Raw genomic sequence first — 24,014 nt, 5'->3', positions numbered from 1 at the left:
GCATAATGCTGTTAGGGAGGGAATTCCAGATTTTGATCCAGAGACAGAGACAGTGAAGGAACGGTGATATGTTTCCAAGTCAGGATGGTGAGTGGCTTGGACACTCACATGGACATGGTGGTGTTCCCATGTATCTGCTACCCTTGCCCTTCTAGTTAGAAGTGGTTGTCGGTTTGGAAGGTGTTGTCTAGGGATCTTTGGTGAATTTCCGCAGAGCATCTTGTGGATAGTACGTGTTGGTACTGGAGAGAATGGGTGTATGTGGATGTGATGCTAATCAAATAGGCTACTTGTCCTGGATGGTGTCAAGCTTCTTGAGTGTTATTGGAGTTACACCCATTCTTCACAAGTGGAGAGTATTCCATCACAGTCACTTTCCTGATCCTATGTTTTAACTGAACGATTGTTTGCAGTTTGAATAGGTATTTCAGTTGGGGTGGAGGTGACCTATTGTTCAAAAGCTTTTAATTTCAATTTGGAGAAGTTTTGATTTGAAGTTTGGTCAAATGTTTGTGTGCAGAAAGGAATTAGTGTAGAACAGTTAAATACATTATCTCTGAGGGTTTTAGTTGAAAGCTCTAGGTCAGAATTATTTGGTTGGAATCATGAAGGAGTTATTTGAAGCTGATGGAAACTAAGTTTAGTGTGTGACTAATCAAGGCTATTAGCTCTCAAGACCAGAACTGAAATTAACTAATACATCATTCCTTTGTGAGTGACAGGGAATGGAAATCTCCCTCCAAGGTGTTCAAGTACTGTAAAGTAATAGTGCTGTGATAGACAGGATCATCTTGGAATGTTTTTAAACCTTTCAAATAAAGTAAATAGCAGTTTCTTCTTGTTATAATTTCTAGTTATTCCAGTTATAATTTCTTTTGCATATTAAATCCTATTCTATTATATTCTTAAAACTAACTAAGGGGCGGCACGGTGGCACAGTGGTTAGCACTGCTGCCTCACAGCACCAGAGACCCGGGTTCAATTCCCGCCTCAGGTGACTGACTGTGTGGAGTTTGCACATTCTCCCCGTGTCTGTGTGGGTTTCCTCCGGGTGCTCCGGTTTCCTCCCACAGTCCAAAGATGTGCAGGTCAGGTGAATTGGCCATGCTAAATTGCCCGTAGTGTTAGGCAAGGGGTAAATGTAGGGGTATGGGTGGGTTGCGCTTCGGCGGGTCGGTGTGGACTTGTTGGGGCGAAGGGCCTGTTTCCACACTGTAAGTAATCTAATCTAATCTCTTGGTTTGTAGCTGTTATCAATGAAAGACCACCTTGTTATCATTTTCCTTAGTTTTTATTTGTCAAGACAGATTTTCAGTCTGGGATCTACTTGTCTGATAATAAAGTCAGCTGACATTAAGTAAGTATGCATGCTTTTACAAGTATTCTGAGCTTTCATAACATATCAATGAAATGCTTAGCACCACTTCCATCCCCTACCAATTATTTTACTTTTATCAAAACCTTTCAACTTGTTTCAGTTGCTGCTGGATGATGGGAGAGAACTGCAGGATTGTTTCTAATATTAAGTTTCACCTTGATCAGAGCCATTCAGAGCGAAGAGTCCATTCTGCCAATTAAATCTATTCTACTTCTCTGTGGGGCAATCTAGTCATTACCATTCCCATGCTGTCTTCCCTGTAATTTTATTTCCCTTGATGCCTTTGAATGGATTCCAATGATATCTATTAGATTAGATTTCAAATAAAACTAATTTGGTTTGGAAATCGTTCATGTTTACATCATGTTGGTAGTTCCAAGGCATTACTATTCATGATTGTACTAACAATGCATGATCTGATGATTAGGAATGCAGATCCAAATCATCATTAACAAAGTGGCAATAGCTGTGGGTAGACACCTCTTGGCAGGAGACTCGCAGAAGGATAGTGGAGCACTTTGAACAATGTTCACAAAGTATAGGCCGTTAGAAATAGGAACAGGAGTAGGCTATTCAGCCCCGTGCCTCTTCTGCCAATCAACAGGCTTACATCTGATCTGAGAGTTAAACGCCCAGCTCACTTAGTGAGGACTTGGCTTATAGCCAACCAAAATGGAGAAGGCTCATTCAGGAAAGCACCAAAAATCATTGTGACTACATCAGGAGAGTGCAGAGACAAAGTAGAGGTGTTGCAGGGAGCACACAAACCTCTAAACAAACCTACCCAAATCTTCAAGCCTGACATATGACAAGTCCAAATCCAAACATCAGCCATTCCAGAACCCAAATGGAAGCAGGCCATCCCTGATCCTGAGGGACTGTTTGAACAGCAAAGATATAGTCTTTTTAAACATTTTTGCCCTATTCTGGATCCAAAAATGAAAAGGAATTGATTGCCCTGGATCAGAGCAAGTTAATAATTTTGACAGGTGTTTAAAACTGTTTTGACCGAATAAATTTAGAAAAAGACTCTTCCTCTGCCTGGTTCACAAAAAGAGGGTCAACATTAATTGCCTATTTGCACTTCTATTACTTCTGCCAATGGTTTTGCAATGTTTCAACCATGCAAAGCAGTAACTACTTGGGTGCAAAATTCACAATAAAAAGTTTTCAAAAAGCTGACTCTGCCAAGTGTTTTCATGAACTGTTTAAATTTTGTATTTGCATGCAAATACTAATTACCAATGGTTAAATAGTGGAGCAGGTGGGACTTGAATCCGGGTCTCTTGGTCCAGGGATAAGGACACCACCTCAAGAGGGCTCCCAATAGATGTTTTTCCTGTTTTTCCAAACAACCTATTCAGAGGTGCTTTACACACCTCTGGACCAGGTGGGACTTGAATCTGAGTCTTTCATAGAATCATTGAATGCCTACAGTATGGAAGCAGGCTAATCAGCCCATCAGTTCCACACTAATCCTTCAAAGATCACCCCACTCAGATCCACCTCATTAACTCAATTGTTGTAATCCTGCATCTTCCATGGCTAATGCACCTAGCCAGCTGTTATTGTTGTGTGCCATAGTCTCATGACCATAGGGGCTGCTCTCTCATTAGAGATTTAACCTGAGGGCCACCAGATCTCAGGCGAGGGAAGAGGTTGTGAAGCAGAGTCATTCACAGTACCCTCAAATCAGTGATGGAAGTTGAACCCATGAAGTTGGCACCACACTGCTCTGCAAACCAACAATCCAGCCAACTGAGCTAAGGAAATCAGAGCACCAGTGGAAACCCATTCAGACACAATAAGAATGTGCAAACTTCACACAGTCGCCCAAGGCTGGAATCGAACCCAGGTCCTTGGCACTGTCAGGCAACACTGCTAATCACTGAACCACCATGCCTTTCAGGCCAGAGGTTGGGACATTACCATAATAGAAGTTTTCCTGTTTTCTTTTCCTAAATAATCTGTTCAAAGATGTCATTACACACCTTTGAAGCAGGTGGGACTTGAATCCGGGCCTTTCAGTTCACGGCTAGTGACACTACCCCTGCACCATAAAAGGGCAATTAAGAGTGTCACAAAGCTGGTCCCATTTTACTAAAAGCTGTTCCTTTTCTCAAGGATACTGTGTCCTTGGTTTTTTTCAGCGGGGTCATAAACCAGTTCCTGGTTCCAATTAGACTGGTTTGGTACAGAGATTACAGGGTATTGAGAGGCCCTTTCATTTATATGTAAAAAGATGAGGCTTCAGGCCAAAGTGGCCATGTTTTAGAAGTGACTTGTATAATGAAAAGGGAGGGGTCAGCTTTCTAGCTGAGCAGTTCAGTCCAGAACTAGTTAAGAGTTCAGCCAAGTGGAAACTGGCTGCAAAACTCTCTCCTTCCTGCCCTTCTAACTTCAACCTATAAGCATTTGCCACATTTTTACTGTTTTTTTAAGGGGGTTTACTTATTGGGACTGTTGAGTGTATTCAGGACAGCATAATTTAAGTCCATTTTGGATAGACTGAGTTCTGTAGAGGTTCTTTATTCTGTTCTTTATGTTTCATTGTGTAATTTTGTGAATAAACTGCTGTATGTTTTAAAACCTGCTAGTCAACCGAGCTAACTTACTTCGGGTAATTTTCATCGTACACTTACCGAAACAAATTGCAAAGTTAAGGTCTGGGTTGCCTGCTTAAGAATGTTTTGAGTGGTCTGGCCTAGCCTGTAACAGACTGGGGGCTCTTTGTGGGATTTTAAACAGCTAGTGATACGTGCTAGTGTCTTTGTTTCGGGTGTTGGTTTGGTTGGGTAGACAAAGCTTGGGATAGTAATGGCTCTTTCAGTCACCAAAGGTTTTCTGGAAGTGATGTGGTGACTTGCAAAAAGTGGATAAGACCAAGCTGCAGGAATTAGCAGACCAACTGGGACTGGATCTGCCTGCTTCTGTGAGGAAAGGAGAGATCATTATAGCGGTAGTTCAGCATTTAAACTTGCAGTAGGAACATCAGAATCTATAGAGGTGGCAGAATTCAATTACAAATGGAGCAGCTTGAGTTAGAGGCAAGAGATAAGGAAATGGCAGCAGAACAGTTTGAGTTATTATTGAAGGCAGGAGAGGGAAAAAGAGAGAGCAGAAGAGAAAGAAAAAGAGAGCGTTTGAACTTCAGAAATTGACACCTCAAAATGAAAGTCAGCGTAAAAGACCATAAGACCATAAGACATAGGAGTGGAAGTAAGGCCATTCGGCCCATCGAGTCCACTCCGCCATTCAATCATGGCTGATGGGCATTTCAACTCCACTTACCCGCAATCTCCCAATAGCCCTTAATTCTTTGTGATATTAAGAATTTGTCAGTCTCTGCCTTGAAGACATTTAGCGTCCCAGCCTCCACTGCACTCTGCGGCAATGAATTCCACAGGCCCACCACTCTCTGGCTGAAGAAATGTCTCCGCATTTCGGTTCTGAATTTACCCCCTCTAATTCTAAGGCTGTGTCCATGAGTCCTAGTCTCCTCGCCTAACGGAAACAATTTCTTAGTGTCTACCCTTTCCAATCCATGTATTATCTTGTAAGTTTCCATTAGATCTCCCGTTAATCTTCTAAACTCCAATGAATACAATCCCAGGATCCTCAGCCGTTCCTCGTATGTTAGACCTACCATTCCAGGGATCATCCGTGTGAATCTCCGATGGACACGCTCCAGTGCCAGTACGTCCTTCCTGAGGTATGGGGACCAAAACTGGACACAGTACTCCAAATGGGGCCTAACCAGAGCTTTATAAAGGCTGGAGATAAAGCCTGAAGGTAACGTGAGTGAGGAAATAGTGTGAACTCATGTGGAAGAGCAGAGAGTTAAAACAACAAGGTTAGCAGCTGAAGTGGCTGATGATTATGAGCTGGTCCATAAACCACGGTTTGGCTTCCAGAATCAATTTCAGTCCATGAGGGATAGAAACCGGGGCAAAGAGAAATCTTCACCCGGGAAGGGAAAGGTATATCTCAGTGAAAATCATAAGGATAATTTACCGCAGGGTAAAAAAGAAATCCTTGAGGTGGACAAAGAAGTTAAAAAGCTCCGGTGTTTTCATTGTAATAAAGTGGGCCACACAAAATCACAGTGTTGGAGAACGCCAGACTGCAAACTGGGAGCAAGCCAGATGTAGGAAAACCGGACAAGCCTGGGAGTTTTGTTGGACTAGTAACAAAAAGCACAAGGGAAGTTAGACACCTGCCTCAGAGTGTACAAGATGATCAGATGTTGATTAAGGAGGAAGTGCCAGATCTGCTTAAAAATATACATGCAAGGGTAAAGGTTATTCAAATAGGTCAGGAGTAGCAAGTAAAGACGTTAACAACATTAAGGGACATAGGATCCTCTCAGTTTGTAATGCTGAAGGATGAGGAGATATGTACTCCTGAGGGACTATTGCCAGAAAAGGTACTGGTAACAGAATTCATGGTGAGACAAAAGTGTTCAATTATGTAAAGTGAGGCAAGAGAGTCCAAAGAAGATTGGAGAATTTGTGGTAGGATTACTGATCAAACTCTCAGCTCCAGGAATATAATTTGTTCTTGCAAATGATATAGCTGATTCACCAGTAGCCGTGCTGCTTACTCTAGTTGAAAAGCCGTGGAGTCACAGGCAACTGAAGAAATGAAGAATGCTTATCCAGGAATTTTCCCAGATTGTGAGATCACAAGATCACAGAGGCACAAGTTGAAGCAGGAGAGATCAAAAGGCACAGCTGAGGAAGCTGATATAGCTTTATCCTTTTGATCAGATAAGTGGAACAGAGCAGGAACAAATAGGTAAACATGCTTTAGTTCTGTTAAGCTTATCGAATTGCAGCAGAAATATGAGAACTTAAAACAGTTGTATCAAAAGGAATTTACAGAGGAAAATGAATGCATTCCTGTGTGTTATTACTTAACAAATGATGTCTTAATGAGGAAGTGGAGACCATCACACATTCAAGCAGATGAGAAATGGGCAGAGATTCATCAAATTATTTTGCCAGTAGTGTATAGAAAGAAGTTCTGCAAGTGGTGTGTGAGCTACCACTTGGAGGTAATTTAGGGGTGAGGAAAACACAGGCTAAAATACAAAGACATTTTTACTGACCTGGATTACACAAGGGTATAGTTGAATTTTGCCAGACATGTCATATGTGTCAGCTAATTGGAAAACTACAGGCAGTATTAAAACCTGCATCTTTAATACCTATTCCAACATTTGAGGAACCTTTCACATGAGTCTTAATTGATTGTGTAGATCCCCTACCTCAAAGAAAAAGCGGGAATAAGTATTTATTCACAATAATAGATTATTGACAAGGTTTCCAGAGGCAACCCCATTACGCAACACCACAGCTAAAAGGGTTGTGGAAGAATTATTTAAATGTTTTATCAGATATGGACTACCAATAGAGATCCAGTCAGATCAAGGATCAAACTTCACATCCAAACTATTGAAGGTTATAGACAACTTGGGAATAAAGCAATTCAAATCTACTGACACCGTCCAGAATCGCAGGAGATGACATCAAACCCTAAAGACCATGTTGAGAGCTTACGGTCAGGATTATTCAGATGACTGGGATAGGGTGTTTCATTTGTACTTTTTGCAATCAGGCATGCACTGACTGAATCGACCAAATTCTGTCCGTTTGAATTAATTTTTGGACATGAAGTAAGAGGACCATTAAAATTGATTAAGGAGAAATGAATAAGTCAGAATTCAGAGACCACCCATTTGGACTACGTGTCAAATTTTACAGAACAATTAAATAGAGCTGGAGAGTTGGCTGGACAGCATTTAAAAGTACCACAGCATACAATGAAACAGAAAGCGGATAGGAACTCACAAATTCCTAATTTTGCAATTTGGGATAAGGTATTAGTGTTACTTCCAGTCAGAGGTGAGCCTTTAAAGCAAGGTTTAGTGGACCGTATCAAATTGAGAAGAAATTGAGTGAGGTGAACTACTCGATAAAGACTCCAGACAGGAAGAAATCTCACAGTGTGTCATGTGACTATGCTCAAAAGGTATTTTGACAGGGACGGAAAGCAAGAGGAGAAGGTGTTAATGATTACAGCACAGAAGGAAGAACCAAGTTCAGAGGATTCTGAATTGGACATTCCTCAAATCAATTTGGACAATGAGGAAGTTGTCAAAAATTGGGATAAATTATTGAGTTACCTTCCATCAGAAAATCAAAATGACTTGAAAGAGTTATTACTATCACATGGGGGGATACCCAGAAATAAACTGAGAAGTACTAACCTAATTGTGCATTATGTAGGTATAGGAGATACTGATCCGATTAAGCAACATCCTTATAGGCATAACCCTTTAAAGTTGGCACAGGTTCAGAAGTACCTACAGCGCATGCTCCAAAACGGCATAATCAAAGTAAATTAGTGAGTAGAGTTCACCTATTGTCATGGCGTCAAAGCCAGTTGGTATTCAACGGTTATGTGTGGATTATCGCAAAGTCAATGCCGTTACAAAAACTGATGCAAATCCAATTCCATGGTTGGAGGACTGTGTCAAAAAAATTGGGACAAGCAGCTTACATTTCTAAGTTGGACTTGCTCAGAGGCTACTGGCAAGTACCTCTGTCAGAGAGAGCGAAGGCAATTTTGGCTTTCGTAATGCCAAATGGAGTATATCGGTTCAAAGTCATGCCATTTGGTATGAGAAGCACTCCAGCCACATTTCAGAGACTGACTAATAAGGTCATTGCCAGATTACCCAATTGTGCAGTGTACATTGATGATGTGGTGATTTTTAGTCACTCATGGAAGGAACATTTACAGCATTTATCAGACTTGTTCGTTCAACTTCGGAAGGCAGGCTTGGTGGTAAACCTTGTTAAAAGTGAACTTGCCAAAGCCCACATCATGTTGTTGGGCCATGTTATTGGATCTGGACAAATGACCCCACCAGATGCAAAAGTGAAAGTAATTGGGAATTTTCCCACACCGTTGATGAAAAAAGCAGTACTACGGTTCCTGGGGTTGAGTAGATTTAACCAAACGTTTATGCCAAACTTCAGCAGTGTGGCTGCTCCACTCACCGAATTGTTAAAAAAAGGGTGAGAAGTTTCAGTGGACAGCGGACTGTCAAAAGGCATTTGACAGCCTAAACACTGTGTTAACTACTGTCCCAGTATTATCCACACCAGATTACACAAAGACTTTCAAGGTGGCTGTTGATGCCAGTGACGTGGGTGTGGGTGTGGTGCTCCTGCAGGAGAATGACGGGGAAATAGAAAGATCCAATGGGTATTTTTCCTAGAAGTTGAATGTTCATCAACAGAAATATTCAACAGTGGAGAAAGAGACTTTAAGCTCGGTGTTGGCATTACAACATTTCAGTGTTTGTATTACCAGCAATACCAGTGAGACAATCGTATACACTGATCACAACCCAATGACATTTGTGGAAAAATTTAAGGACAAAAATGTCAGACTGTTTAGATGGAGTTTGTTGTTGCAGCCATTCAATTTGACAATTGTGCAGGTGGCAGGTCATGAAAACGTGATTGCCGATGTGTTATCGAGACTCGAATGAGAAACGGAGGCTTTTGGTGGCCGGTGTGCCACGCCCTGAATTCATATGTGGTTTTGCATGTTTATAATAGTATAGTGTACATGTGTGTTTTAGACTACTAATTAGTTTGTTTTTGAAGGGTTTTAAAAATAAAGTCATCTTTTGATATTGATGGTTCATTTTTTAAAAGGGGGACAGTGGTGTCACAAAGCTGGCCCCTTTTTTCCTCAAAGCTGTTCTTTTTCTCAAGGAAACTGTGTCCTTGATTTTTTTTCAGCTCCCGGTTCCGATTAGACTGGTTTGGTACAGAGACTAAAGGGTATGAGAGGCCTTTTTGTACATATATAAACATATGAGACTTCAGGCCAAAGTAGTCATGTTTTAGAAGTGACCTGTATAACGAAAGGGAAGTGGTCAGCTCTCTAGCTGAGCAGTTCAGTCCAGAACTAGTTAGGAGTTCAGCTGTGTGGAAACATGCTGCGAAACTCTCTCCTTTCTGCCCTTCTAACTTCAATCTGTAAGCATTTGTTTCATTTTCACTGTTGTTTTAAAGGGGGTTTGCATATTGGGACTGCTGTGTATATTTGGAACAATATAATTAAGTCTAGTTTGGATAGACTGAGTTCTGTAGGGGCTCTTTATTCTGTTCTTTGTGTTTAATTTTGTATTTTTGTGAATAAATTTCTGTCTGTTTTAAACCTGGTGGTCAACTTCGCTAAATTACTCCGGGTAACTTTCACCAGACACTTACCTAAACAAATTGCAAAGCTATGGTCAGGGTTGCCTGCTTAAGAATGTTTTGAGTGGTCTAGCCTTGTCCACAACAAGAGCCAACTGCTAATTATCCTGAACTTGGAGTGACAAGGAAACCAGAGTAGGTTAATTCCCAAAAGGACATTAGTGAATCTGATAATTGACATTTGCAACTAACATTGCATTTACCCAACATGTATTGGGGTGATTAGTTGTAGAATACCTGAGGTCAGGGTTCCTCAAACCATGGGTGATAACTGGATGAACAATCTCCTCATTAGCTCTGAGGCAGCAATAGCGAATGTGGAGTGGGGACTCCTGTGGGACAGTCCTGGGCCACATAGCATTTCCACCAGGAACTACAAGCCCCTGTTAGTAAAGCTTTTGTGCAAACACCCATACCCCGCATTAACTGTAGGTGAAAAGACTGGTGTCAAGTGCCCCACCACCCATCTCGGCCCTCTCTGCCATTGTGGGATGCTCTACTGTAATGAGAGTGGGGGACTGAGGGAAATGAGTGACTATAACAGCTGTTAATGCTGGTGAGGTGTTCAGAGTGAGTAGGCATTGAAGGACGTTTGCAGGATGACTCATCTGATAGGATTGATGTGGGAAAGCAAATGACAGAAGGTATTGCATGCAACAGTGAATGTGCTAGACCATGAGCCTTTGTGAGACTCAGACAGGGTAGAGATAATGAGGGTAGTATAATATTAACGTACATAATTAGGCTTCTTGCTGCTCACTAGCAAGTTTCTTGTCTTATCAGTTAAATCTTGGTTTGCAGAATTGGGCTTTCTTCCCTCTCAGGGTTGAGCCTAATGTTTTTGAACTCGCCATATTTCCCAGACTCAGGTAAAGGAGAGTTGACTTTAAATTGGTAAGAATGACTGCTCACAAACTTCTGTTCATAATTTCTGCAATTCCATGATTGACCTTCCTACCCATTTATCAATATCATCCCTTATCAAAGTTATGCATAATGTCCGATTCATTTGAGATTCTGGTGTGCGCTATTCTTTCTGTTTCTTTATGACTGTCTCCAATCTTTGATATGGTTGATCACATTACGATTGACCATCACTATCCATTATTAGTATCTACTATTACTATCTATCCAATGATAGACAGAGAATTTCCAAAAGCAGCTTCCCTTCCCACTCTGGTACCATAATCTCCAACATGTCTGCCCCAACCAAACATTAATCCTTGAGTACTTCTACATGCTGCTCCTTCACAACATCCTCACAAAGTACAGCATCAGACACACCAAATGCTTTGACAGCATCCAACTCTACTTCACTGCAAACCCCTCTCCTGCTTTCAAGTATTCCATTGCTTGTCCAATTAACAGTGAAACCGTTGGCTTTGATATGGAACCCCACAATGAGAAGTGGCAGTGGAATGGAGGAGCAAACACTGAGAACATAACCTGACTGGTTATCTAACCTACCACTGATTTTTACACCAGATATCAGGATGTTTGGATGCCCCCAAGTTAAGACGGTCATGATGTTGAATCATTTTAGGTAGACAAGTCGTAGCAACTTAGATGCTACCAGATCTAAATTCCAGTATGTTCTGTTTTTGATGTGGAGGTTCTGGTGTTGGACTGGGGTGGTCAAAGTCAGAAGTCAAATGACACCAAGTTAGAATCCAACAGGTTTATTTGAGATCACAAGCTTTCAAAGTGCTACTCCTTCAGCAATTGTCAAATTGCTGCTGTTTATGGAAATCAGTTAATCTCCATTTGGAAATTAAATTTCCCATATTAAGATATGAGATTTTACTGCAAGATAAAGTAATTCATTGTGCAAGGTATTGTGTGAACACAGGGTTTTATTTGGTCTCCTAGGAACTTTTGACTGCATTAATTTAATAAAACTAAATTTGTTGAACAATTTAATCACGTACTTTAAAAATGAGGAATTAAAGAAAGCTCGCCTCAGTGTTGGTGATATGAAATAAGTGGATTGGTGGTTCACTAGTGTCATTTGGGAAGGGAGTTTGCATTTCTTAGGTTAATACTTTTTCCAGTATCTTTTCACTGGCAATTGTAATTGTTCTAAGTCCCTTCCACCATTTTCTTTATTATCAAGCATGAGAATCTATTGTACCTTCTTTCTCAATGACATTTTAGAAAGAACTTGGAGAATCATGAAATATTTTCTTCATTGCCTTCCATTGCTTCTCTACTGTCATTGAGTCATAGATGTGGAGGTGCCAGTGTTGGAATGGGGTGGACAAAGTCAGAAATCACATGACACCAAGTTATAGTTCAACAGGTTTATTTGAAATCACAAGCTTTTGCTATATAGCCCCTTCATCAGATGAAGCGCTAGTTTGACTATTAGTCGTAGTTATTAGTTATAGTAGGACTACAACCTGGTGTCATGTGATTTCTGACTTGATGGAGTCATAGAGTCATACAGCATGGAAACAGACCCTTCAGTGTAACTTGTTTATGTCAACCAGGTATCTCAATCTAAACTGGTCTCATTTATCTGCATTTGGCGCATATCCCTTTAAAACTTTAATGTTCATGTCCCTGTCCTAATGTCTTTTAAATGTTGTAATTGTGGCAGCGATTCAAGATAGCCACAGTCTGAAAAGTTTGCTGTGTTGGCCTCTGTGCCATACCCCAGACAAGGTGAGCTGATTGTGGGGTGAATTTGTACTTGCAGAGTTACATTGTACTTTGCTCAAAAACTGCATGAATCCATGTAAGACTCTGTTAACTCACTTTTCACATTAGAATCAGTCTAAACATTATGGCACAGACAGGGAACACAGGGGACTAACACCTTCAATATCTCAACATCTTATCTGCGCTGACACCAATTGTTACAGTTAACCTGAGAATGTAACTTTTAAAAAAAGTTTTGTGATTTACATATGAAAGAAGTGAAACTATCATGGTTATTCTAACAGATGAGAGACTTAACAAACAATCAAGGTATTTACTAAGGTATAATTTCAGTTACATCACACTGTAAACTTTTGCTATAAATTCTGTGTCTTATAATTGTGCACTCCACAACCACCTGATGAAGGAGCAGCGCTCCGAAAGCTAGTGCTTCCAGTTAAACCTGTTGGACTATAACCTGGTGTTGTGTGATTTATAACTTTGTACATAACATTCAAAGGGAGTTCAGGGCTTTTTGGGGCATCAATTGGTAATCCATCAGTGCTCTGGAAGTCCACCAAAGCATTCTTAAGGGGTCTGATTATTTCATACTCGACAATGGGAAGGAGGCAGAGAGGGGAGCAGCACTGGATGCTTGAGGCCCGGCTGCAGGCAGCCGAGTTGGCATTTTATACCAGACCACCCATGGTCAAATTGCAACGGATCACGGCTCCCTGGGCTGCTCTGGACTCAGCGCTCACACAAGTGGCGGAGAGAGGGGTCTCCTTTGCAAAGCAAAGGCTGTTTGAATATGGGGAGAAGCCAGATACCTGGTTAGGAAGAAAAAAGTGTTCTACAGTCTATTGTGTCTGTTAGGGAGAGAACTGGGAAATGTCACTCATGAACTGAAAAAAATCAATGCCAGATTTCGGGAGTTCTACGCAGAGTTATACCGTTCAGAGGGCTGTGGGGATGGAGAAGTGAGAATGGAATCCTTTTTTGAAAACCTGGACCTCTCCAATATAAACGCAGATCAGGCCTCCCTTTTAAATGCACCTCTGACGATACAGGAGGTGCAAGAGGCGGTAAGGAAGCTCCAAGGAGGCAAGGCACCTGGTCCAGACAGGTTCCCGAGTGAACTTTACAAGGAGATCATACACGTTAGCTGATCCACTTCTGGAGATGTATGGTCATTTGTATAGTCAGGACTGTCTTCCTCCCTCTCTTAGGGAGGCTAATATCTCCCTTATTTTAAAGCAAGGGAAAGGCCCCAAGGATTGTGTATCGTATAGACCCATCTCGTTGTTGAATGTGGATTTCAAAATTTTATCAAAGGTGTTGGCTCTGAGGTTGGAGAAAGTGCTGCCCGTTATTATAAAAGAGGACCGGACGGGTTTTATCAAGGTCTGCAGCTCCTCCAATAATATCAGGCGGGTATTGAACATAGTCCAAAAATGTCAGCAGAGAGCGATTCCGGGCTTGGTGGTCTCCCTGGATGCAGAAATGGCTTTTGATTGGCCGCATCCCTTTGCTGATTTACATGACTTTGGTCTGGGAGGGGCCTTCTCCAGGTGGGTGACAATGTTATATCGAGACCCCAAGGTGGCAGTTATCATGAATGGGGTTAAGTCCAGCAATTTTGATGTGGGGAGAGGCAGCCAACAGGGATACCCCTGTTGCTGCAGCTGTTTACCTTGGTTCTTGAACCGTTGGCGAAGGCCATCTGAAAGAACCCCGATAAAAAGAGGCACAAAAGGTGGGTGTTGGGGAACACAAAATCACCCTCTATGTGGATGATATCCTTTTGTTTTTGGCTAACTCCAAAAATTCCATACACTGGTTAAAACAAAAAATTAAATTATTCAGCAGTTTTTTGGGATACAGGATAAATTTTGCAAAGTCGGAAGTCATGCTCGTGGGATTGATGGAAGTACTTAAGCTGGAGGACGGAATGGAGTTTCCTTTTAGATGGTCATAGAAAGGTTTTCTCTACCTGGGAAATTTTATTACCCCGATCTTCCGGCAGCTGTACAGAGCTAGCTTTGATCAGTTGTTTGAGAGAATAAAGCAGGGCTTGCAGCTGTGGGAGGGACTACCCATATCATGGCCAGTCCGTACAGACTTGATTAAAATGAATGTTCTTCCTCTGTTATTATATCCCATGAGGATGCTCCCACATTATTACCCAAACAGACACTGCAGAGGTTTGCTGGTTGGCTTGGATCATTTATTTGGTTCTGTAGGTGCCCCCAAATTAAATTTACCAAGCTGCAACTTTGCAGGATATGGGAGCGGGGAGTGGACCTCCCAGATCTAAGAGATACCAAAAAGGCGACCTGCTGTCATATGAGAGTGAATGGGTGCGTAATAACTTGAAGTCGATATTGCTTAATGTTGAGACCTCACAGATGAGATGCCCCCTCATAAACTTACTCTTCATGGATAAGAAGATATTAATAGTTGAGCACTATGAGAGCCCAATTATCATAAATACAGTGAAAGCACGGAGGATAATACAATAGGGTGAGGAATTTGCTTACAACTTTGCTGTTCACCCCATTGGTGGGATCCCAAGGATTTAGATTGGGGTCAATAGACTCCGGCTTTAAAGCCTGGGAGAGTAAGGGAGTCTCCTGTGGGAGATTTATTCAAGGCAGAGGTCTTGATGTCTTTCAACCAATTAGGTCAAAAATCATTCCTAACAGGAACCTTTTCCAATACTTCCACGTTAGGGATTATATACAGAAGACGACCATACTCTTGGCCCAGTCCTACAAGTCGGATATAGAATGAAGAGAGCTCCGATGTAGGGGCACTCTCTCAGTTATTACGATATATCATCTCCAGAGAGGGAATGCCTTGAAGGATATGGAGAGACTCCATGAGATCTGGAATCAAGAGTTAGGGGAAGAAATCTTACCGGAAATATGGGAGGATATATAGAGGAATGTAAAGAAAATTTCAATATGCAATGAAGCACAAACCATGCAATTGAAGATCCTTCACAGGGCCCATATGGCACCAGAGAGGTTAGCAAAGTTTGAGAAAGGATCCCTGAAATGTCCCAACTGTAAAATCAGCAGAGGCATCCCTACACATTGCTTTTGGTCCTGCTACAAGATTCACAGATACTAGGGTGCCATAGAGAATGAGCTGGAGAAGATCCTGGGAATTGAAGTTAAGAAAGATCCAGTTTCCCTTCTTTTGGGACTACTGAATCTGTATCTTTGGGTGAGCACGGGAAGAGGTTATTCAACATTTTTACACATGGTGCAAGGAAGAACATCCGAATGAATTGGATATTAGAAAAACCTCCAGGTCTTGCAGGGTGGTGCAGACTTGTGATGGAGCACGTCCCTCAAGGTTATCTGACAAGCATGGTGCGCAATGGAACAGAGCAATTTTATAAGACATGGCAGCCATTTCTAAATTGCATAGACATGGATCTATCGGCAGTACTCATCAGGACCTTTACATAGCCATGAGGGCCTTTTATGGCTGTCCGGGAACCCTGGGACGGGGGGAGGCCTAGTAAATATGGGTATAATAACTGTTCCTCCCTTGGATGGGAGTTTCGGTGGAGGTGCGGTGAGTGGAGTAGTGTAATGTAATGTAGTTTAATTTTAGTGGATTATAATTTAATTTAATGTTATTTTATTTAATTTGAGTTTATTTCAATTTGGGTTAAGTAAAGATGAGACGATTGTATCATGAAGAGTAGTAGGCACTTACAGTTAACGTTACTGTAATAGTACGATATTATTTCTACTTTTCTGTACTTCTGGATTTTAATAACTTTTATGGGATTTTTTGTTAAAAAGTGAAAAAGATTTTCAATAAAAATCAGGGAATTATAGACTGGCGAGCTTGACCTTGGTGGTGGGCAAGTTGTTGGAAGGAATCCTGAGGGACAGGATGTACATGTATTTTGAAAGGCAAGGACTGATTCGGGATAGTCAACATGGCTTTGTGCGTGGGAAATCATGTCTCACAAACTTGACTGAGTTTTTTGAAGAAGTAACAAAGAAGATTGATGAGGGCAGAGCAGATGTAATCTATATGGACTTCAGTAAGGCGTTCGACAAAGTTCCCCATGGGAGACTGACTAGCAAGGTTAGATCTCATGGAATACAGGGAGAACTAGCCATTTGGATACAGAACTGGCTGAAAGATAGAAGACTGAAGGTGGTGGTGGAGGGTTGTTTTTCAGACTGGAGGCCTTTGACCAGTGGAGTGCCACAAGGATCGGTGCTAGGCCCTCTACTTTGTCATTTACATAAATGATTTGGATGCGAGCAGAAGAGGTACAGTTAGTAAGTTTGCAGATGACACCAAAATTGGAGGTGTGGTGGAGGGCAAAGAGGGTTACCTCAGATTACAACAGGATCTGGACCAGATGGGCCAATGGGCTGAGAAGTGGCAGATGGAGTTTAATTCAGATAAATGTGAGGTGCTTCATTTTGGGAAGGCAAATCTTAGCAGGACTTATACACTTAATGGTAAGGTCCTAGGGAGTGTTTCTGAACAAAGAGACCTTGGAGTGCAGGTTCATAGCTCATTGAAAGTGGAGTCACAGCTAGATAGGATAGTGAAGTAGGCATTTGGTATGCTTTCTTTTATTGGTCAGAGTATTGAGTACAGGAGTTGGGAGGTCATGTTGTGGCTGTACAGGACATTGCTTAGGCTACTGTTGGAATATTGCGTGCAATTCTGGTCTCCTTCCTTTCGGAAAGATGTTGTGAAACTTGAAAGGGTTCAGAAAAGATTTGCAAGGATGTTGCCAGGGTTGGAGGATCTGAGCTACAGGGAGAGGCTGAACAGGCTGGGGCTGTTTTCCCTGGAGCATCGGAGGCTGAGGGGTGACCTTATAGAGGTTTACAAAATTATGAGGGGCATGGATAAGATAAATAGACAAAGTCTGGGGTCAGGGAGTCCAGAACTAGAGGGCATAGGTTTAGGGTGAGAGGGGAAAGATATAAGAGAGACCTAAGGGGCAACTTTTTCACGCAGAGGGTGGTACGTGTATGGAATGAGCTACCAGAGGATGTGGTGGAGGCTGGGACAATTGCAACATTTAAGAGGCATTTGGATGGGTATATGAATAGGAAGGGATTGGAGGGATATGGGCCGGGTGCTGGCAGGTGGGACTAGATTGAGTTGGGATATCTGGTCGGCATGGATGGGTTGGACCAAAAGGTCTCTTTCCATGCTGTCCCTCTCTAGGACTATGACATAAGAAAAATGTATTTGTACCGCCTCTACCACTTTTTCCAGCAGCTTGTTCCATGTGTATGTGTGAAAAAGTTGCCCCTCAGGTCCTTTTTAAATCTTTCCCTCTCACTTAAAATCTATTTTCTAGTTCTTTACTTAACTCTGTTAGCCACATATTTCAGCCTCAGATGAACTGTGAAATTCTATGATATTATGAAAGCTGTGCCAAGATCTTCCTTTACTCTAAGTTCATTAAATCCTGTCACACTGTATATTCCCTGACCTAAAATGCTTGCTTCTTAGTTGGCACCTAATTATGTTGCTCTAAGAAAGTGCCCCACACACTCAAATCATCTTTCAGGTTACCATTGTCTGATTTACCCAGAATATTTGAAAATAAAGGAGCAGTGCTCTGAAAGTTTGTGATTTCAAATAAAAACATTGAACTTTAATCTGGTATTGTATGACTTCTGGCTTTGTTCCATTTTTGTTTCAAATTTCCAGCATTTTTGTATTTGGGTGATTTTAATCTTCATCAATACCAGATTAAGTCAGGCAATGGTAACTTGGAAGTTCTGAACCCTTCCATGGAATGAAACAGCCAAGAGGATATCAACTGCACCTCATTTAAATGGATTTTTTTGAGTTTCTTAAATTAATTTGTTGTTCATCAAACAGAAAATTCACCATAAGGCAGCACAAAACCACCATTCCTTTTATGAAGTTTTCAAATTATTTTAGAGTCATGAGTCATACACCACAGAAACAAAGCCTTCTGTCCAACTCATCCACGCCGATCAAATTTCGCAAACTAAACTAGACCATTTGTCTGCCCAATTCATGTACTGTTCAAATATCTTTTAAGTGCCTTACCTGTACCTGCATCTACCACTTCCACTGGCAGTTCAGTCCATATATAAACCACCCTCTATGTGAAAACGCTGCCTCCCAGGTCTCTGTTAAATCTTTTCACCCTCATCTTAAAAATATGCTCCCAACATTTGAATTCCCTCACCTTTGCTATTCACCTTACCTATGCCCCTCATGATTTTATAAACCTCTATAATGTCACTCTTCAAGCCTACACTTCAGTGAAAAATCCCACCCTACCTTATAACTCAAACCCTCCAGTCTCAGAATCTTTTCTGAATCCTCTCCAATTTAATAATATCCTTCCTGTAGCAGGGCGAACCAGAACTGTACATAATACTCCAAAAAATGCTCACCAACATCCTGTCTAAACCTCAACATGATGTCCCAAGTCCCTAAACTCAAAAGGTCTAAACAATGAAAGCAAGTGTGCTAAACACCTTATTAACTAGTCTACAGGTGATGCATACTTAAATTTACTACATACCCGAATCCTGGGTCTCTCTGTTCAACAACACTGTACAGGGTGCTGCCATTAACTTTATAAAACCTGCCCCTGTTTGTTTTACCTCACATTTATCCAAGTTAAACTTCATCTGCCATTCCTCAACCCATTGGCCCAATTGATCAAGATTCCTTTGTAATCTCAGATAACCTTCTTCGCTGTTGACTATATGACCAACTTTGGTGTAATCGGCAAATGTACTAACCATGCCTCCTAAATTCTCATCCAAATTGTTGATATAAATGACATTTGTTATTGGACAACAGTGGACCCTGCACCGAACCCTGTGGAACACGGCTAGTCACAGACCTCCCATCCAAAAAGCAACCCTCCAACACTGCCCTCTGTCTCTTACTGTCAAGCCATTTTTAAAAAATCAGGTTCAGCTTGATTAGTACAGTTAAAAGTGGGTTTAACACAATTAAGCTTTCCAAATCAAGAGTATTCAACTCCATTTTTTACTCTGAATGCCAGAATTACAGATATTTGGCATTAATTCGTGTTCTGTGATTACTTATTTACTTGTGTGTGGAACCTATGAATATCAAATTGCAGAAAATATTTTTGAAATACACTGATCCATCTCCTAGTTATATTGGACTACAGTAGTGAGCTAATTTCAAATATATTAGAAAAAAACTGTTTACAACCTGTTGGCTTTCTCAAAGGTTGAAACTTTATTGCTGGAACAGCACAGCAGGTCAGGCAGCATCCAGGGAACAGGAGATTCGACGTTTCGGGCACAGGCCCTTCTTCAGGAATGAGCAGAGAGTGTTCAGCAGGAGAAGATAAAAGGTAGGGAGGAGGGACTTGGAGGAGGGGAGTTGGAAATGTGATAGGTGGAAAGAGGTCAAGGTGAGGGTGATAGGTCGGAGTAGGGTGGAGGCGGAGAGGTCAAGAAGAAGACTGCAGGTCAGGAAGGCGGTGCCGGGCTGGAAGGATCCGGCTGAGACAAGGTGGGGGGAGGGGGGATGAAGAAACTGGTGAAGTCCAAGTTCATCCCCTGCGGTTGGAGGGTTCCCAGTCGGAAGATAAGACGCTCCTCCTCCGACCGTCGGGTTGTTGTGGTTTGGCGGTGGATGAGTCCAATGACCTGCATATCCTCGGTGGAGTGGGAGGGGGAGTTGAAATGCTGTGCCACAGGTTGGTTGGGTTGGTTCGTCCGGGTGGCCCAGAGGTGCTCCCTGAATCGCTCCGCAAGTAGGCGGCCTGTCTCCCCAATATAGAGGAGGCCACACCGGCTGCAGCGGATGCAGTAGATGATGTGGGTGGAGGTGCAGGTGAATCTGTGGCGGATATGGAAGTTTCCCTTGGGGCCTTGGAGAGAAGTGAGGGGGGAGGTGTGGGCGCAAGTGTTGCACCTCCTGCGGTTGCAAGGGAAGGTGCCGGGAGTGGTGGTTGGGTCGGTGGGGGGTGTGGATCTGACAAGGGAGTCGCGGAGGGAGTGGTCTCTACGGAAAGCTGATAGGGGAGGGGAGGGAAATATATCCTTGGTGCTGGGGTCTGTTTGGAGGTGGCGGAAGTGACGGCGGATGATGCGCTGTACATGGAGATTGGTGGGGTGGTAGGTGAGGACGAGTGGGGTTCTGTCCTGGTGGCGGTTGGAGGGGCGGGGCTCAAGGGCGGAGGAGCGGGAAGTGGAGGAGATGCGGTGGAGGGCACCGTCGACCACGTCGGGGGGGAAATTGCGGTCCTTGAAGAAGGAGGCCATCTGTGTTGTACGTATTTTGAACTGGTCCTCCTGGGAGCAGATGCGGCGGAGACGAAGGAATTGGGAGAATGGGATGGCGTTTTTACAGGGGGCAGGATGGGAGGAGGTGTAGTCCAGGTAGCTGTGGGAGTCGGTAGGTTTGTAGTAGATGTCCGTGTTGATTCGGTCGCCTGAGATAGAAACAGAAAGGTCTAGGAAGGGGAGGGAGGAGTCCGAGACTGTCCAGGTGAATTTGAGGTCGGGGTGGAAGGTGTTGGTGTAGTGGATGAACTGTTCAACCTCCTCGTGGGAGCACGAGGTAGCGCCGATACAGTCATCAATGTAGCGAAGAAAAAGATGGGGGGTGGGGCCAGTGTAGTTGCGGAAGATGGATTGTTCCACATACCCTACGAAGAGGCAGGCATAGCTGGGGCCCATGCGGGTGCCCATGGCTACTCCTTTTGTTTGGAGAAAGTGGGAGGATTGGAAAGAAAAGTTGTTCAGGGTGAGGACCAGTTCGGTCAGTCGAAGGAGGGTGTCGGTGGAAGGGTACTGGGTGGTACGGCAGGAAAGGAAGAAGCGGAGTGCTTTGAGTCCTTCGTGATGGGGGATGGAGGTGTACAGGGACTGGATGTCCATGGTGAAGATGAAGCGTTGGGGACCGGGGAAGCGGAAATCCTGGAGGAGGTGGAGGGCGTGGGTGGTGTCACAAACGTAGGTGGGGAGTTCTTGGACTAATGGGGACTACACTGCAACTACACTGGCCCCACCCCCCATCTTTTTCTTCGCTACATTGATGACTGTATCGGCGCTACCTCGTGCTCCCACGAGGAGGTTGAACAGTTCATCCACTACACCAACACCTTCCACCCCGACCTCAAATTCACCTGGACAGTCTCGGACTCCTCCCTCCCCTTCCTAGACCTTTCTGTTTCTATCTCAGGCGACCGAATCAACACGGACATCTACTACAAACCTACCGACTCCCACAGCTACCTGGACTACACCTCCTCCCATCCTGCCCCCTGTAAAAACGCCATCCCATTCTCCCAATTCCTTCGTCTCCGCCGCATCTGCTCCCAGGAGGACCAGTTCAAAATACGTACAACACAGATGGCCTCCTTCTTCAAGGACCGCAATTTCCCCCCCGACGTGGTCGACGGTGCCCTCCACCGCATCTCCTCCACTTCCCGCTCCTCCGCCCTTGAGCCCCGCCCCTCCAACCGCCACCAGGACAGAACCCCACTCGTCCTCACCTACCACCCCACCAATCTCCATGTACAGCGCATCATCCGCCGTCACTTCCGCCACCTCCAAACAGACCCCAGCACCAAGGATATATTTCCCTCCCCTCCCCTATCAGCTTTCCGTAGAGACCACTCCCTCCGCGACTCCCTTGTCAGATCCACACCCCCCACCGACCCAACCACCACTCCCGGCACCTTCCCTTGCAACCGCAGGAGGTGCAACACTTGCGCCCACACCTCCCCCCTCACTTCTCTCCAAGGCCCCAAGGGAAACTTCCATATCCGCCACAGATTCACCTGCACCTCCACCCACATCATCTACTGCATCCGCTGCAGCCGGTGTGGCCTCCTCTATATTGGGGAGACAGGCCGCCTACTTGCGGAGCGATTCAGGGAGCACCTCTGGGCCACCCGGACGAACCAACCCAACCAACCTGTGGCACAGCATTTCAACTCCCCCTCCCACTCCACCGAGGATATGCAGGTCATTGGACTCATCCACCGCCAAACCACAACAACCCGACGGTCGGAGGAGGAGCGTCTTATCTTCCGACTGGGAACCCTCCAACCGCAGGGGATGAACTTGGACTTCACCAGTTTCTTCATCCCCCCTCCCCCCACCTTGTCTCAGCCGGATCCTTCCAGCCCGGCACCGCCTTCCTGACCTGCAGTCTTCTTCTTGACCTCTCCGCCTCCACCCTACTCCGACCTATCACCCTCACCTTGACCTCTTTCCACCTATCACATTTCCAACTCCCCTCCTCCAAGTCCCTCCTCCCTACCTTTTATCTTCTCCTGCTGAACACTCTCTGCTCATTCCTGAAGAAGGGCCTGTGCCCGAAACGTCGAATCTCCTGTTCCCTGGATGCTGCCTGACCTGCTGTGCTGTTCCAGCAATAAAGTTTCAACTTTGATCTCCAGCATCTGCAGACCTCACTTTCTCCTTTCTCAAAGGTTAACAAACAAAGCACGAGAGAGGAAATCACAAAGGTAATTAATTCTTTCTGGAGCATAAAGATATTAGTGGATTTGTTCAGCACAAGTTTTTTTTGTTTCTGTTAAATTGGTACAAACAATTGCAGAAATTAAATTTTCCGTGAATGCATTAAGCACAGGCAACCAGCAGAAAGAAAGTTATCACCCAGGCACTTTGTTACTTTTGTAAAAATAATTTGTGAAGAAGTACAAAATAATTTGTAAAGAAGCACAGAAACTAGGTACCATTTAACCCTCCAGCCTGCAACAAAAATCACTATGCAATTTCTGCACCCTACCCCTGCTTTCTCTCCATACCACCTTTGATCCCTTTCACCACCTCCAGCTCCTCTTGAATATATCTAGCTAATATGCCCCAACAGCTTTCTGTGGTTGAGAATTCCACAGGTTCACACCTTTCTAAATTAAGAAATTCTTCCTCATGTCAATCCTGTATCTTTTACACTTTTTGATTATAAGAGACTCCGATAGGTGCGAGGAGGAAATATAATTTCCAAGTAAAACTGCTGCATTTTTTTCCAGTTTCTTTAACCACAGACCTATTCTCAATTGCTTTGGTTTATTCCATATATAAAATGACCATTAATGTAATCTATTTTGCTGCCCTTCTCTGTAAATGAACCAGAAACACGAACCGTTAATTGTCCATAAAGAAAAAGATCAGATTAGATAAAACCTCTTGCTGTGTCTATCCCGATCACACTGGTCATCGCTCCCAGCCCCAGCTCCCACCCACGCCGCTTCCCCACAGACCTGCAGCCTCTGAGCCAGGATTCCATACGATTAACAGCAGAACAACAAGAGCGACGCAGCTCTCACAAATCGCCATTACACACTGTCTTTTCGCAGGGAGGAAGCGATAAACGATCCAAACTCTCAGCGGCAGAAAATGTACAAAAACACTTTCCCATGTTTCACTTTGGTTATTGATGTTCTGTAGAGAGTTCTGTTGAGCATATCTGCCTTTGTGTATTCTCCAAGCCACGGAACCAGGAGGGGAAAGCACCAACCCAGTCTGTACGTCACTGAAAGTAAACAACAAATGCTGGAGCTCACAGCGGGTCAGGCAGACACTTAATGTCAGCTTGTTCTCTCTCTCTCTCTCCACTGGTGCTGTCTGACCCGCTTTGATCTCCGGCATTTACAGTGGAGTCACACAGATGGACATCACGCAAACAGAACCTTCGGTCCACCT

General features: G+C 43.5%; 1 protein-coding gene across 3 annotated transcripts in view; it reads right to left on the bottom strand.

The window, feature by feature from the left end:
* Positions 1 to 24,014, bottom strand: part of LOC122550462 (nectin-1-like) — a 70,262-nt gene extending 46,248 nt beyond the window's left edge. Inside the window, exon 1 of one of the 3 annotated variants that reach the window (XM_087987895.1) lies at positions 23,573 to 24,014. In XM_087987895.1, the coding sequence (XP_087844021.1) occupies positions 23,573 to 23,960 (388 nt within the window). In that variant the 5' untranslated portion in view covers positions 23,961 to 24,014. The remainder of the gene's footprint in view (positions 1 to 23,572) is intronic. The other 2 variants (XM_087987894.1, XM_087987897.1) reach the window with 2 other exon arrangements.

The sequence above is a fragment of the Chiloscyllium plagiosum genome, unplaced genomic scaffold (assembly GCF_037043375.1).
Source record: "Chiloscyllium plagiosum isolate Xiang-an unplaced genomic scaffold, Cpla_swu_hap1 HiC_scaffold_6, whole genome shotgun sequence".
Taxonomy (NCBI): domain Eukaryota; kingdom Metazoa; phylum Chordata; class Chondrichthyes; order Orectolobiformes; family Hemiscylliidae; genus Chiloscyllium; species Chiloscyllium plagiosum.
The sequence above is the reverse complement of the archived record's forward strand: the minus strand, read 5'-3'. Positions and strand labels throughout refer to the sequence as shown.